Source organism: Ammodytes marinus (genome assembly GCF_949987685.1).
Source record: "Ammodytes marinus genome assembly, chromosome: 1".
NCBI classification, from domain to species: Eukaryota; Metazoa; Chordata; class Actinopteri; order Uranoscopiformes; family Ammodytidae; genus Ammodytes; species Ammodytes marinus.
In genome coordinates, this window is record NC_137230.1 from 4092578 (window position 1) to 4107969 (window position 15392).

Below are 15392 nucleotides of genomic sequence, written 5' to 3' on the forward strand. Positions count from 1 at the left end.
CCTGGTTCCCGCATAGACATTGATGGTCAGCTGACATTCCTTCATCAACCGCAGTAGACAGTAGTCAGTTGAGGCTGGCTAGGACTTAAAGAAATACCTGACATACCAACCTGTAGCCTTTTACAACCAACCCTTAACATGCTCTTTTTTATTTACCTAAACTTCATGAAACCATAACCACAAAAGCAGAAGATCAGACAAACACTCACATGACTTGTTTGGTAAGGCAACGACAAACAAGCAGCCTGATGCATAATTGATCTTAGTGGGTGTTTTGGACCACATGTACCCCTTGTCCACCAACGCGGACAATGTTCTTTTTATACGTGTTACCTTATGGCTTTGCTTCGTTAACCAAAACAAGGCCAGCAACTGGTTCTTCTCTGTGGTAGAAAAGCAAAGAACTGGTTCCCGATTGGGCATCGGCTCTGAACCAGTAATTTTACAGTTAATTATGCAGCTTAATTATAATGATACTTCTAGAAAAGCCTACCTTGACACACCACTACATGCAGCCTTCAGTTTGTCAGTTTTTGTCACAGGCCTTTCAGAACTTCCCTGAGAACAAAACTATCTATCACTCACATTCCAGGGAAGAAGCTAAACAGACATCAGATGGGCCAAACAATACAGAGCTCATTCCATGCAAGAACTTGGCTTCTGTAGAGGTGGCTGCTGCTGACGGCCTCAAGTAAGCAGTCACATATTGTCTTTACAAGTAAGCAGTCACATATTGTCTTTAGCTAGAACCCCCTGTTAGCTAAAGACATTGTTAAATGTTAAGACCTCTTTATAAATAAATATATGAGGGATAAAGGAGAACATTGGTGGGCTTCAAACAGAGCCAGGCATTTCAAGAGCTCATGGTTTTAATGGTTTATTGATTGACTCAGTTAAGAAGCAATGGCAAAGCACTTCAAATCTTTGGGCAAGGTATTGCTAGAAATGTCCCAATATGATATAAGAGTTCCAGTACTGACATCAAAATTATGTTTTAGTTTAAACTTAAATATAAAAAAGGCTTCACTGTTTTAAACGCTTGGCAAGTTGGTTATAAATCATAGAGAGGGGTGAGTTGTAATGATGTGTTGAACTCGGTTGTCAAACTTTTGACACTGAACGTCGACATTCGACCTGACTTGTACATTGGAGAGGAGGAAAAAGTCTGTCCTTCACAGCAAAAGAAGAAAGAAAGGGTGCAGACGTCATGTTGGTGGATGGGCGTGATAGTGCATCTGGCTTCCATTATACAATGTTTTTATTGAGTTTTCACAATCCAAATCAACAAACAAGCTGCTCACAAAGGCTGAGTTCCCATCCTGCTACAGACTTCTGTTCCATTTTCTGAATCAGATCCACAATCAATTTCATGTCTTTTAGATGACCGACTATACCATTTAGTTTTTGGCCATAAACGCCTAATCCTTTCTTCAACCTTAGATGATATTCTGCTTGCCATGTACCAAAAGTGTAGACATAAAATATTTTGGAAAGGTGTTGGAAAGTAATCCGTGGCTTGGAGAATTGTCTTTTATCAAGATTGTTCTGGCATTAGGATAAACAATCTGACGTAGTAGATGTGGTAGTTTGTGGTAGCTGTTTGAAAGAGCTTGAGAGAAAAGTTAAAAGGCTGCCTACTTTCACACTTTATACATCACTGCATGAAGTGGTCATGGTTGTTGGGTTGTCTGTTTAGGAAAAGTTAAGGCTGAACAGCCCCCCCCCCCCTCCAAAATGCCAATGGTTTGTTTGAAGCTCACTGAGATGTTGACTCCCCATGGGTATGTCTCTCTCCTCCCATTGGATAGGGCTGCTCATGCTGTTGTGGGACAACTTAATTTAAAGGTCATTTCCACTACTTCCTTGCTCCACACAGCAAAGACAATTGTGCACATTAAGATAACGTCATCAGTCACACATAGCCTACTGGGTAGATTTACACACATCAATCGCCTCGTGAAGCGCTCACAGTCTGTTTTTTTTTTCCGAGCAGAGAGACTTATTGTATTGTGTGTTTCTCTTGTTAAACTTCAGTGCTGTACACTTTGTTTTATCTCCACCGCTGCAGGTAAAGCCAGTGAACTGTATTATAACACAGGTGAGGGTAAGAAATAAAAAGAAGCACGGCGGCTTTTGCGTCACACACGCCCCTGTTTCATTTCGGTATATAAAACGCTGTGTAAAATTCACACACTGATTCGCCAAATTGCCAGCATATTGGCGTAACGTAGTTCTTTCAATATGGCGAAATCTCTGTGTAAAAGGGAATAGGGACAACTGTGAAACATGACTGACGTATTTTGGCCATCTGCTTGTTAATGCAAACATCTAATGAGCCTTTGTTGTCGCGGCAACTCCGTATCAAAAATCCGAATGAAGGAAGATTGTTGGTGTGAGACCGGTAGGTGTGTGTGTGTGTGTGTGTGTGTGTGTGTGTGTGTGTGTGTGTGTGCGCTGATTTCCTGGGGTTTTTATACACCTAGTCCATAGGTTGTTGGCAACAGTTCTGTTCGAAAACCACTGTTAAGATGGCATGTGAAGAGACATGTTATAGGAGAATGGCAGACTGGTTCAAGAGTAGATTCAAATAACAACATGTCACAAGCAGTGCTATGCTGACAAGCATCTGTGAATGCATAACGTGATGACCCTGTAAGTGGATGGCTAAAGCAGTGTTCAAATATAGTGTTTGAGTATTGTTGCTGACGATATGCATCCATCTTCAAATGACTATTTTCAGCCAAGTGATGCACCATGTAAAAAAGCTCAAGTCGTCTCAAGCTTGTCCCATCAAAATAACCAATGGGTTTACAGTAGCCTCCATAGCCACACCATTTCAATCCAATAGAGCAGGGGTCCCCAAACTACGGCCCGCGGGCCAAATGCGGCCCGCGGCCCGCTTTTTATTGGCCCGCGGCCGATTTTAAAAAGATAATGTAATATGGCCCTTTGAATTTTTTTTTTTTTTTTTTTTTTTTTGCATTTCTTAGTTAACCCACTAGTGCAGGGGTGTCAAACACTGATTGGCCCGTGGCACATTTAAAAAATATAATGTAATATGGCGCTTTTAATTTTTAAATAATTTAAATGCACTCATTATATTACAGAGAAATATGTCCCATAAAAGAAAATGAGCAACAAGCCCATCCCAGAGGACCCTGCATAATATTTTATTTTAAATTAATATTATTATGGAAAATCTATGCGTCCTTCTCCAATAGCTTCTAATTCATCTGACACAGTGTCTCCATTTTTTTTTCATACAATAGTCTTCAGATTTAGCCTCTTAATTTCCCTCTCAAAGTGCACCAGATTCATGCATTTCACTTTAAAAACTTTAAAAAATCTCCCGGGGGGGCATACCCCCGGACCCCTCTAGGAGGGTCAGGACCTCGGCTGGATACTATTTTCACCCTGCTGGACATTGGACGCAAAGGCAGAAAACACTGGGTGTATCATTGGCATATAAACAAGAGGGGAAATGTGTCTGTTTAATGTGCAAGGAAATGTTGCCGTGAAGAAGGATTACAATTTACGAAGACACTATGAAACTAAACATCAGAGCAGCTACATGTCCTGATAAATGTGTTATTTTTACAAAGTGGCCCGGCCCTTCGTAGATTTTTCTGTATGTGGCCCTCAGTGAAAAAAGTTTGGGGACCCCTGCAATAGAGCATCTTAGGAAGGTATACTGTATTTACCTTATTAACCGAATGGTAGATTTGCTTTGTGAATGTGTTGCGTGATTCCTATCATGACAACATGGCCCATGCGTGCTGAAATGTTTCCAGCTATCCTATATAATGCATGCCATGAAGAATTTTTCCAGGGCAAAGGCTATCCTAACTAGTATTTAAAGGGGGTGTACCTAATAAAGTTGACGCTGAATCATTATCAAGAGCAGTAGAAGCAACCTCAGACACCTGCATACTTTTTACTATTCTGTTTTATGGTCATTCTTATGTGGTAGAGGCCTGTAATACTGAGTGAGAGGAGGACATGGGTTACAGTACAGGAAGAAACGGGTAAAGTGTGTCATTGTGTATTTCACTAATCTTTGTCCTCTTTACAAATGTTAGCCAGAATGACACCTTTTGAAAGGACTGGGCTTATCATGTATGCAGGTGTTGTCCAAAGCGAGGCCAACCATGTCCTGGTCCTAAGCTGCATTTGTAATAATTATAAAATGAGTAAATAATAATAATAATAATTAAAATATATTCTCTGTGCGAAACAATAAAAAAATATTTATTTTGTTGCAAAGTGGATTTTTTTTCGCTATAACTTCTAGTATAAGTCTTTAAGAGAAACTGATGCTATCCACTGTGACTCAAATGTAATGCAAGTACATACAGTATGCTCGACCTTCCACTCCGCCCAACAGTATCTCGCATTGTGTATCATCTTTTTCCAGCTCTTTATTGAAGTTGGCCCATATGATGTTAACACTGAATATAATATCAAAACCTAATACACAATTCCATTATTGCAATGCATCATTAAAGTCTCTCTTTGTTATTTGACCTTTTGGTGCGTAGTGTTCATTATTTTATTGTTTCTATATATAATTTTTTCTTTTTCATGCCTCCACCAAAAGGATTTACATACTGTACATACAATCTCTTCCAAACAAATGCAAAATAAACAGTTATAAATTGATTTATACAATCCAAGAATACGACCACATTAAACATGAGACATCAAACCAATATCCCAAAACCAATAGCATATAAAGACAAAACAAAAAACAAGTAGCAAAAAAACTGACATGTGTACTGTACATTGATTCCCACTTCTTCATCCGCATACAACACAAGTACTTCTCTTCCTTGTGTATAGTGTTCATAATAACCTTTGGTCTTCCTCTGTGTGTGTGTGTGTGTGTGTGTGTGTGTGTGTGTGTGTGTGTGTGTGTGTGTGTGTGTGTGTGTGTGTGTGTGTGTGTGTGTGTGTGTGTGTGTGTGTGTGTGTTTGTGTGTGTGTGTGATTGTGTGTGTGTGTTTGTTTGTGTGTGTGTGTTTGTGTGTGTGTGTGTGTGTGTGTCAGGGAAGAAGAAGGCGAAGATGTCTAAAGTGGGTGAGGATGGTCGTGGGAAGAGAAACGCCATCCGGCTGCATGAGGCCTACACTGTGGAGACTGTGGTGGTGGCTGACTCTGACATGGTGCAGTACCACGGGGCCGAGGCCGCACAGAGGTTCCTGCTCACTGTCATGAACATGGTAAGAATCCCAACAAACAACAAATTTGATTGTAGATGGCGCCCCTTTATTTCATATTTCAATGAGTTAAGTTCTCTCCCCAATTGTTAATAATGTGTGTATTTGCTATATCTATCTTGTACCTTTTTTTATTTATATATTTTTTTACTATGGTTCTTTTTAATTAATTAATTTTTTTATTATTATCATTTTTTCCAAGGATTGTGTGGGGTGTGGGGTGGGTGGGGTTGTGATTGTTTGTTTGTTTAAAAATTCAAAACATTTAAATAAAAATTGTTTATGGAAAGAAAAACAAATCCCCACAAACAAATACATCCTCACCCACTTTGCAGGACTGCTTAGTCTTTTTGTTTCAGTCAAATGCACATTTTCACTATGTTTCTTCTTTTTAAGTCATTTTTTAAGTTTCCCTGATCTGAACTTACTTGTCTTGGGTGTTACTACATGCAGTGTGTATGTGTGGCTGCCTTCTTCCAGTGTTTCTGTCTTAAAGGCATTACCACCCCCAGATCACCAGCCCTTTCAGAACCCAAGGCAGCCATTTGTATTTAAACAATCGCTCTAAATTTAAAGGCTCATACTGTATGTTTTTTACGCTGACACTGAACAAAACAAACATTGTGTCTGCGTTTTGTTGGATATGAAACCATCAAACCGGACAATAAACATTCACTCACTCGCTCTCTGCTCATCTTTCTGTCCATTCTTTTCACTCTCAGGTCTACAACATGTTTCACCACCGGAGTCTGGGTGTCAGGATCAACATTCGTGTCACCAAGCTGGTGTTGCTTCACAGCCGCCCAGTAAGCCTGCCTTTAACACTCTGTGGACCCTAACAATAGGAGTATGTGTGTCCGTGTGTGTGTGTGTGTGTGTGTGTGTGTGTGTGTGTGTGTGTGCGTCACCATTCATCCCTTGACTAACAAAATTAATAAAGATTGATTGAATCTTTTATTTTTACTATTATTCTAGTCAGTACACTTACAACATGATTTTGTGACTTTGTGTGTGCGTGCGTCACAATTCATCCCTCAACTAACAGAATGAGATTCTTAATTTATATTTTCTCCATGTTAATAGTATAGTATCTTATTAAATTCAAAATCATTCATGCAACTCTACCTTCTCTGAATACGTTGGTGCCTAAAAAGGGTGTGTGAAGAGTTCCTGTATAGGGCAGATAGACATTTGAAACATCCAAAAAAAAATGTTGTTCATCGTTTAGGGTCAATGTAAAGCTGAAGGAGACATTGTGACAAAGTACAAGCAGAGGATGAAGTTAATATGGTGTTTTCTTGGTTCTTCAGTCCAGGCTAAAGGTGGGTCATCATGGAGAGAGGGCTCTGGAGAGCTTCTGTCATTGGCAGTATCATGAGTTTGGGGGGCCGCGCTACCTCGGCACCAACCACGTTCCTGGGGGAAGGGACGACATCCCACCGGTGGACACTGCTGTGCTGGTCACCAGGTATGGAGCCAACACTTCCACACATGAAGACATGCTTTGGGTGGTAGGATGGCCTAGAGGGAAAGAGGGGCCGACCAGTAACCACAAGGCCAGACAGGAGGGTGTTATTTGTAAAACTAGTGGTAGCTGGTATTACATCTACGGTGCCCACCATCTCTACCATTGTGTCCTTGAGCAAGACACTCAATCCTCCCCTGCTCCAGGGGCGCTGTACTATGGCTGACCGTGCGCTCTGACCCCCTCGGAAGTGTGGTAACTTGAGAGGAGATATGCGAAAAAGTCAAAGTAGCCATTGACTAATAAAGTAACTTAACTTGATAATGATGAATGTAATCATTTGTGGTGTCAGCTCTCTTGCTTGGAATGCTGCTCTCATCTTCACTATGGACGCATGGCATTCATTTTCAAGTTCAAATAACGTGGAACTAACACAGTAAATCCTTCAAATCATTTTTGAAAGGGATACACAAAACCTAATCTGAAACTTGATTGTAGCATTGACGGTGATCTGTTTATTAGTGGTTGATCCGTTGCTTACCTTGGTTTGACAAGCTTACATTGGATTAAGCCTTTACAGTGAGGAAGTATTTTCTTTAGAGTAGGTACAGTAGCTGTGTTTATGAGCACAGTAGGGTTTTCCAGCTTTGATTTTGGATTCAAAATTCCTCTTCTGACCATTTCTCACATGGTTTGGTTTCATGATACCAACAGTGATACATGATCACGTATAAAGTTTTTGTTTGAATTTTGAATAAATAGTGAGGTTTCTTAAACTACCAAGTTATATTATACCTCCAACCCTCTTTGTATTGTCATCTGTTAACACCGACTAATGCTGGACTTACACTACGCGACTTTTCACTCGATTTGACAGTCGCAGACAATCTTCCAATGTCAGACTGAAATCACAGGAGTCGTGCTGGAGTTGTGGCGTGCGCCCGTAATCTCAGTCGTTTGGTGTATGGTGGTCTTCTGACCCGATTTCAGCCAGTCTTCTCCCCGTCTTGACGTTCCGACATTATCAAACATGTTTGATATTATCGTTGGTCTTAAGGGGTTGGCTCAAGCGAAATTACGTAAACACTGTCACACTCTCTCCTGCACCAAGCACGACGCAGGAGGAGCGGCATTAGTCGTGACCTGTGTCCGCCTGTGAGGCACTTATTTCGGACATGGATTCTTTTTCCTAGCAGCCTCGGCTGGAGAACCAGGCTGACAGCGGTGCAACCTTAACACTTTACCGTCAAATTTAGGGTTAGATCTCGAGATCAGCAAATAAAGATGGCCAAATAACTAAATGTCCCCCGCTCGGAATATTGAATTAACTTTTTTTTAATTAAATAATCACAATCGCGTTTGCGGAAATAATATTAATCAATATGAGACCCCCTGTCTTTTCAAAATCTCACTCTGTGACTGAAAACTAATGACTAGTTGTCTTCAGGTGTGAGTTGATTGTCTTTAGATGTAAGAGGGTTTCAGTCTTCAGTCTTTTCAAAGTCTTTTAAAAGTCCTCTAGTGTAAGCCCAGCATTAGGCTGAAATTGGGAGTTCTTGGTCGGATGCAATGGATCTCCAAACTACTACACATACAGAGGGTAATATTTGTCAAGTAAGAATGAGTGGCAACAAAAACAAGGTTAGGGTTTTTTCAATTACATATCACAGATGTAAAATGCCAAAAATACCTCGATGCCCAAAGACATCCAACTGCATTTTGCAGTATGCAAACCAGCACAGTGTGTAGTATAGTGAAAAGAAAAACGCATGTGATTTGTGATTTGGAATGCTGTTTTAGTTGGTGACTGGGTGGAGTCTCATATACAGTCATATGAAAAAGTTTGGGAACCCCTCTCAGCCGGCAACATTGCACTGATTTGTTGAACCATGTACAGATACACAATCTGCAGCCAGATGTTCTTGCAGGTCTTTGGAGGTGATCTTTGGGTTGTGTGCAACCATTCTCACAATCCGCCGCATATGCCGCTCTTGTACTTTTCTTGGTCTGCTAGACCTGGGTTTAACTGCAACTGTGCCTGTGTCCTTCCATTCCCTGACAACGTTCCTTACAGTAGAAATTGACAATTGAAACCTTTGGGAAAGCTTCTTGTAACCTTCCCCTAAACCATGATAATGAATAATCTTTGTTTTTAAGATATTTTGGGAGCAGTTTTGATGGTCCCATTCTGTCTCACTTCAGCAGAGAGTCAAAGAGAAGTGCAACTTGCATTTAGGCACCTAAAATACATTTTCTCATGATTAAACAGACATTTCTATGAGGTTCAAGGCTTAACAACATAATCCAACCAACTTTGTGTTTAAAGTCATCAGTTTTACATGCTGTTACAGGCATTAAAATCAACAAAACCACAATGGTACCCATATTTTTGCACAGCCAGTTTTTCACATTTTATTTTATTTCATACAACCAAATACTGCTTTTCAAAAAATCTTTGTTTGGAAAACATCCCAGTAGTTAGCTGTTCCTGGTAAATTAAAGACATACCACTTTTATCTTTTTTTTGTGAAAGCAGAGTCAATTATAATGCCGGCTGAGAGGGGTTCCCAAACTTTTTCATATGACTGTATAATCCCTCCTGTCCTCAGTCTGTCAGTGAGGCTGCTTTGTTCTCCATCCTCACGCTTCAGTCCCAACAGGGCAGCATCTGGCACCACATGACACGTTCCTAATTTTTAGGATTAGCTATTATTACCTGCTGTAATTCCAGGTAGACAGGGGGGGGGGGGTAGAAGGAATCCTTTTGTTTAAATGAGTACTCATGTCTGCTGTCAGATCCTATCCGGTCTCCTCTTGCTGCCGGGAGAGGGAGGAGGGCAGGAATACAGTGGCCTTTTGTTCTGGAGCCCCCCCCCCCACCACCACTGGAAGAGGAGGAGAGGGATGCTGCCAGCAGCAGTCAGGGGGAGAGCGAGGCGGCATGCAGGCAAATTAAAGCGTGTCACAGCGCTCTCCTGTTTCCCTTTTTGCTCACAGTCACTCACCAGCCCTGTGTGTGTGTGTGTGTGTGTGTGTGTGTGTGTGTGTGTGTGTGTGTGTGTGTGTGTGTGTGTGTGTGTGTGTGTGTGTGTGTGTGTGTGTGTGTGTGTGTGTGTGTGTGTGTGTGTGTGTGTGTGTGTGTGTGTGTGTGTGTGTGTGTGTGTGTGTGTGTGTGTGTGTGTGTGTGTGTGTGTGTGTGTGTGTTTGTGTTCATACTTGTAAATGCAGCTTTGTGAGGACCATGGCTTTTCACCATCGAAGAGAGGTCATTTTTGAAAAGTGAGGACATGTTGGCGGTTCTCACTTTGAGGGTTAAGACTCGGTTTTAAGGTCCATGTTAGAATTAGGTAAGGGCTAGTGTGAGGGTTAGGGCTGTGAGGTATGTAGGTTCTGATGGTTAAGGTTAGGGTTAGGGGCTAGGTAATGCATTATGTCAATGAGTGTCCTCAGTAAGCGAGAGAGAGAGAGAGAGAGAGAGAGAGAGAGAGAGAGAGAGAGAGAGAGAGAGAGAGAGAGAGAGAGAGAGAGAGTGAGAGTGTGTGTGTGGGGCTATGCTCTACTGTAGCTAGTGAAAAGTTGATGTGGATGACTTGCCTGCAGTCTGTCCCTCACAGCTTATTAACAGACACTTGGGTGGACATTAGACGTGATTTGATCCCGGCCCCTGAATGATTTCATGTCACTCATATGGCAAGTATAGTAGATAACGGGCAGTGCAAGGCTGGAGCTCTGCTACATGAATCGCCTATCAGAACAAAATACCCTAGACTTGATTAAAATGTATTTTTTTAAACTTTAGCTCTAAAATGTTGTGGAACACTTCACTCTGGTAACCTTACGGTGAGACCCCGCAGGGCAATAGGGAACTTTGTTTTCGATTCATAGATATCATCATGAAACTGTTCCAGTTGATTATTTACACTAAAACAATGATTTTTATGTATTACAATTTTTTCAGATTGTTTTGAACAATTAGTATGAATTAATAATCAATAATTGATGCAAAATGAGATCCCCGGCCAAGCTTTGGGTAGATGAATAAACTTACTTATCAAGGGGTCGACATTTCTGTGTTATAAATCTTTTTTTTGATTGGCCATTTTGAATATTCGAATATTTTGAGATTCTGGATTTTTGACGGAATTCGCAAAATTACAGAAACAAGTGCCTGAAATATATCACTTTATATCTAATAAATCTAGAATAAATGAAACTTTCACTTTTTTTCAAATTATATTACAGAAGAAAATAGCTTTTCCATGATATTCTAATGATATGTGATGCACCTGTATACTTTCCCACCCATCCTTAATGGAAAGTTAACATGGGTAGCATCATAACATGCAATCATACTTTTTTGTTATTATCAGAGCAGATGGTAATCATGTGGATTGATTTGTTCCATAGCCTCCTGACTTGCCATGTACAGGTGCTTTATTTGAATATTTCCTCCCTCATCTGTTTCCTTATTCAAATTTTCTTTGCCCAGCTCATCTGTTCTTCTGCTTTCACCATCTTTTCTTTTTCTTTTCTCTTTCTTGTTTATACATAGGCTATAAAAAGAATAGCATATTTGATGATGGTCTCGTCTGCTGTTCTAGGTCATTTATGATCATCACAACTCGTCAACAAAAATGAGACTGTTAAATTAACCTTAAAAGTTCCTCGTAGAAGGTTTAAACATAAGATATAAGAACAAATCCTGAATAGAAAGTTGTATTTTGGTCCATGCAGTGCAGATTTTGCTCGACAAACATATTGTTAGCCTCATAACATAATTGCATAAATCATATTTACTCTACTCTACTTTTACTCTACATCTACTCTATTCTACATCTACTCTACTCTACATCTACTTTTCGTTAGCCTAATAGCATAATTGCCTAAGTCATATTTTAAGGGTTATAGAGTAGGTTAAAGTAGATGTAGAGTATAGTATCAGAATCAGAATCAGAATCAGCTTTATTGGCCAGGTTTGCGTAAACAAACAAGGAATTTGACTTCGGCAACCATTTACTCTCCAAGTACAACATTCACTAAAAACTAAAAGATTAAAAATACTGTTAAGTAAACAATAGTAGATGTAGAATAGAGTAGATGTAGAGTAAAAGTAGAGTAGAGTAAATATGATTTTGGCAATTATGCTATGAGGCTAACGACACACAAAAAGTTAACAGCATAACGTCATCCTGCACCCCATTTGTATCTTCTATTCATAGCTATGCATTGTCCATGTACAGTACCTCTGCATCTCTCCGTGTGTCTGTTTATCCCCAACTCATTCCAAACAGGCGTCAGATCCACTTAACGTTGCTCCCACATCCAGCTGATCAGTCTGGGCCGGCAGCCAAGCTCTGCCTGCCAGTCACCAGACATTTAGACAACGAGACCAAGGTTGAGTCACACAAATTGGCTGTGTCTAACTCAGTTATAGTGTGTGGGAGTCATACATTACCCAGATGGAGATTTAGAATATAATCACAGGTCTTAATGACTCCTAATGACTTGTGTTTCATAAAAGCTCTTATTTGAAGCAGGTTTTTTTTGTATTTTGTAGATGGTTGCAAAAACACATGGACTGTATCCCTAAGAGATGTGACAGGGAATTTGAAGACTCAAGGATCAATATTTTTTTTGATATCACCAATTTATCAGATGACTGTAATGTCAAAAGAGTCGCCCATATTTTCAAAAGTTCTTCGTTGTATGGATGTTTTTCAGCGTCTTTCAGTTAATTGCTTTGAGTTTGTGCTAATAGATCAACGTTGTGTCTAAAGCTTGTTGTGCTTACATATCAATGCTGAAGCTTGGAGATGACATTTGAAACTGTGGTTGAGTCATTAACCCATGTGTGCCTTGTTCCATGGTCTGACTGCCTATACAGAAAGACACGCAAGTGATACGTGAAAGTCAAGTCAAAGTCTTTTATTGTCAGTTCTGATATTTGCAAGACATACATCAGAATCAAAATGGCATTTATCTCTGGCCCACAGTGCAGTTGGAACGATAAAATAAAAATATAGAGTTAAATAAGATAAACAAGATACACATAAACAATATTTACATAAGATACATTCTAAATACTAAGTAGTACAAAGGAATTGTCTGTGCAATATAAAACAGTATATATATAGAATAGAATATAAAGTAAAAAGTAGATAAGTTCAATTGAAATGTGCAATGTGATGAAAAATATTTACAATGCGCAATATGCAATAACAAGTGTGTCATGAATTTGACTGTTTTAAAATCCCAGGCAATTTAAAGTGTTTCACATTATGTAAAGAAAAATGTTAGAATGACATTCATAAACAAGATAAATAAAATGTGTGTTGCAATGGGTTTTGTGTGATGTAGTGACATGTGTCAGGTGACGGCTCACGCTGGTTATCATAAAACAGATTGCATCTATCTTGCATGAAAGGAATGATGAAGGCATTTCCAAGCTGCACCAAAGTCTCCTCCACTTCCAATGACTTTTGCCTCCAATGTGGGGTTCAGGTCCAAACACATTACAAACTCATTGTCCTTTTGACATATCATCCTTGGTCATAAATATCTCCTTGCATGCCTCTTGATGTTTATCTGATGTGTGTGTGTGTGTGTGTGTGTGTGTGGGGGGGGGGGGGGGGGGGGGGGTTTGGGGTTGGCTGGGATGAACTACTCCAAAATATTTTATTAGAGAAGATTAGATACTTTTTACGAGGATTTGCCGTATTTTGACATTATCTAATGGCAAGGCAAGGCAAGTTTATATATATATAGCACAATTCAGACACAGGGCCATTCAAAGTGCTTTACAGGGGCAAGATTAAAATACATAATTCACATTAGAAAAGCGAATGAATAGAAATAAAACATTTAAAAGCTAATGAATAGAAATAGAACATTTAAATACAATAAAATTGCAGGTTAAAATGGAAACAGAAAAGTCTTCAGACTTGATTTAAAAGAGCTGGGAGTTGCAGCAGACCTCAAGTTTTTTCCAGATATGTTGACACATGATAAAGTGTCAGTGAATGTGTCTACATCTGCTCAGGAGGACCCTATAGGCCTATACAGTATAGCCTGTGGAAGTGAGGACCTGGGCAGATGTTTGTCTGAGTCTGATGGGGGGGAATGCGATGAGGTCATTGAGATGGGCAGGGAGGTTTACGGAAGTCAAAACGGGTCAAATTTAAGCTTTTGGAAGTGTAAACGGTGATTGCAAAACATAAACATTTCGGCACCGATTGGCAAACTGATTATTCCAATCTCAGTTCTTCTCCACTATGATGCTGCTGAGGCTGATTGTGTGGTATCTCTGGTCCTGGTCCAGTTTAGAATAGATGTAGGAACCACTTAAAATGTGAAAGCAACATTTTCAAATACTGTATGTAGTAGATTGCAGTAATGTGAACTTGGTCTGAAGGTATTATGTGTATTCTCCATTTGAGGCTCCACACAGAAGTGTTTATTTGAAGCATATTAAAAAGTGACTTAACAATTATTGTTGTAATATCCTATCAGGGGCTTATTACATTGAGAGAAGCTCTTTGATCTCGGCTCTGGACTAGGCTGAATTTATGATCCAAATGCGATAAGCAAAAGCATTGACCTTTTTCTGTATCTTGTCTAGTGTTGGCGGCAGTAACATACTGAAATCTGGTAGACATACTGAGTTAACGTATTGTTTCTCTTTCAGGACAGATTTCTGCGTTCACAAAGACGAACCCTGTGATACTGTGGGTGAGTTCAGCTATGTCTTCCACTCCTTCTTACACGCATGTTTGTCTTTGTCTGTATAAATTATAAAAAACAATGTTATGGCTTTGTGTGGTGAGCTCAGTTTTCAGTTTTTTAAGCCCGCTAAAACCGGTGACCTCGGGTTTGAGATGAACTTTGCATTCTTGCATGCTCTGCAATAAGTCTGATGTCATATCTAAAACATTCAAACTAGGACTGGAGGATTGATAAAGAGGAAAGATAAAGAGGGTACGCTTGCCAACTGTTGACGCTTCGAATAGTAACTTGATCAATTAGAGGAAATAGGGAATGGCCAAGACTGATTGGGGGAATGCTGCATTACATCCAAACTGCACTGTCATATATACAGTCGGTTGGAACAGCTGTGTCTCTCAAACTGTCAGGGTGGAAGCTTCTTATTTTTATTATAAAAATACACCCATGGATGAAATTCATCCCAGTATATTTTTTTTCTGGCAATACATTTTTTTTTATCTATCTGTTCCGTGCATTGCTACTCTGGGGAACCAACCAGTACACTGAACTAAATGACAAAATACATTGTTTATAATTGCCTTCTTAATCTATCTATTTAGGCATGTACCGCCTTTTTCCAGCAGGACAACATTGTTTTTCATTGTCTTCCAATTATTATTATTTTTTTTACAAACGACAATAATTTGATTTAACTATGCTTTTGGACCATCTCCCTATGAGGTTTTGTGTGTAACGTCATGCTTACATCCGACCTTTCCTTCCGACAGACTAGAAAGAGGCTTTATTCACACGATCATTAGAGGTCTGTTATTTATTAAACTCAAGATAGTTTTTCTGGCATTTGAACAAATGACTGCTGCTGTCATTTTTCATGGGTGGGGGGGGGGGAGGGACAGCCACTTGGTGACATATGATGATAGTTATTTATTGTATGTTAACACTTGTATCACTTCATTTCACAAAGGAGACTTACGGGCCAGTTTCCCCTA

At 39.8% G+C, this 15392-nt stretch overlaps 1 protein-coding gene across 2 annotated transcripts in view; it reads left to right on the plus strand.

The window, feature by feature from the left end:
* adamts17 (ADAM metallopeptidase with thrombospondin type 1 motif, 17) overlaps window positions 1-15392 on the plus strand; it is a 96764-nt gene that overhangs the window by 22330 nt on the left and 59042 nt on the right. For both annotated transcript variants that reach the window (XM_080029375.1, XM_080029376.1), the window contains exons 4-7: window positions 5047-5219; window positions 5939-6022; window positions 6527-6684; window positions 14366-14409. In XM_080029375.1, the coding sequence (XP_079885501.1) occupies window positions 5047-5219; window positions 5939-6022; window positions 6527-6684; window positions 14366-14409 (459 nt within the window). The remainder of the gene's footprint in view (window positions 1-5046; window positions 5220-5938; window positions 6023-6526; window positions 6685-14365; window positions 14410-15392) is intronic.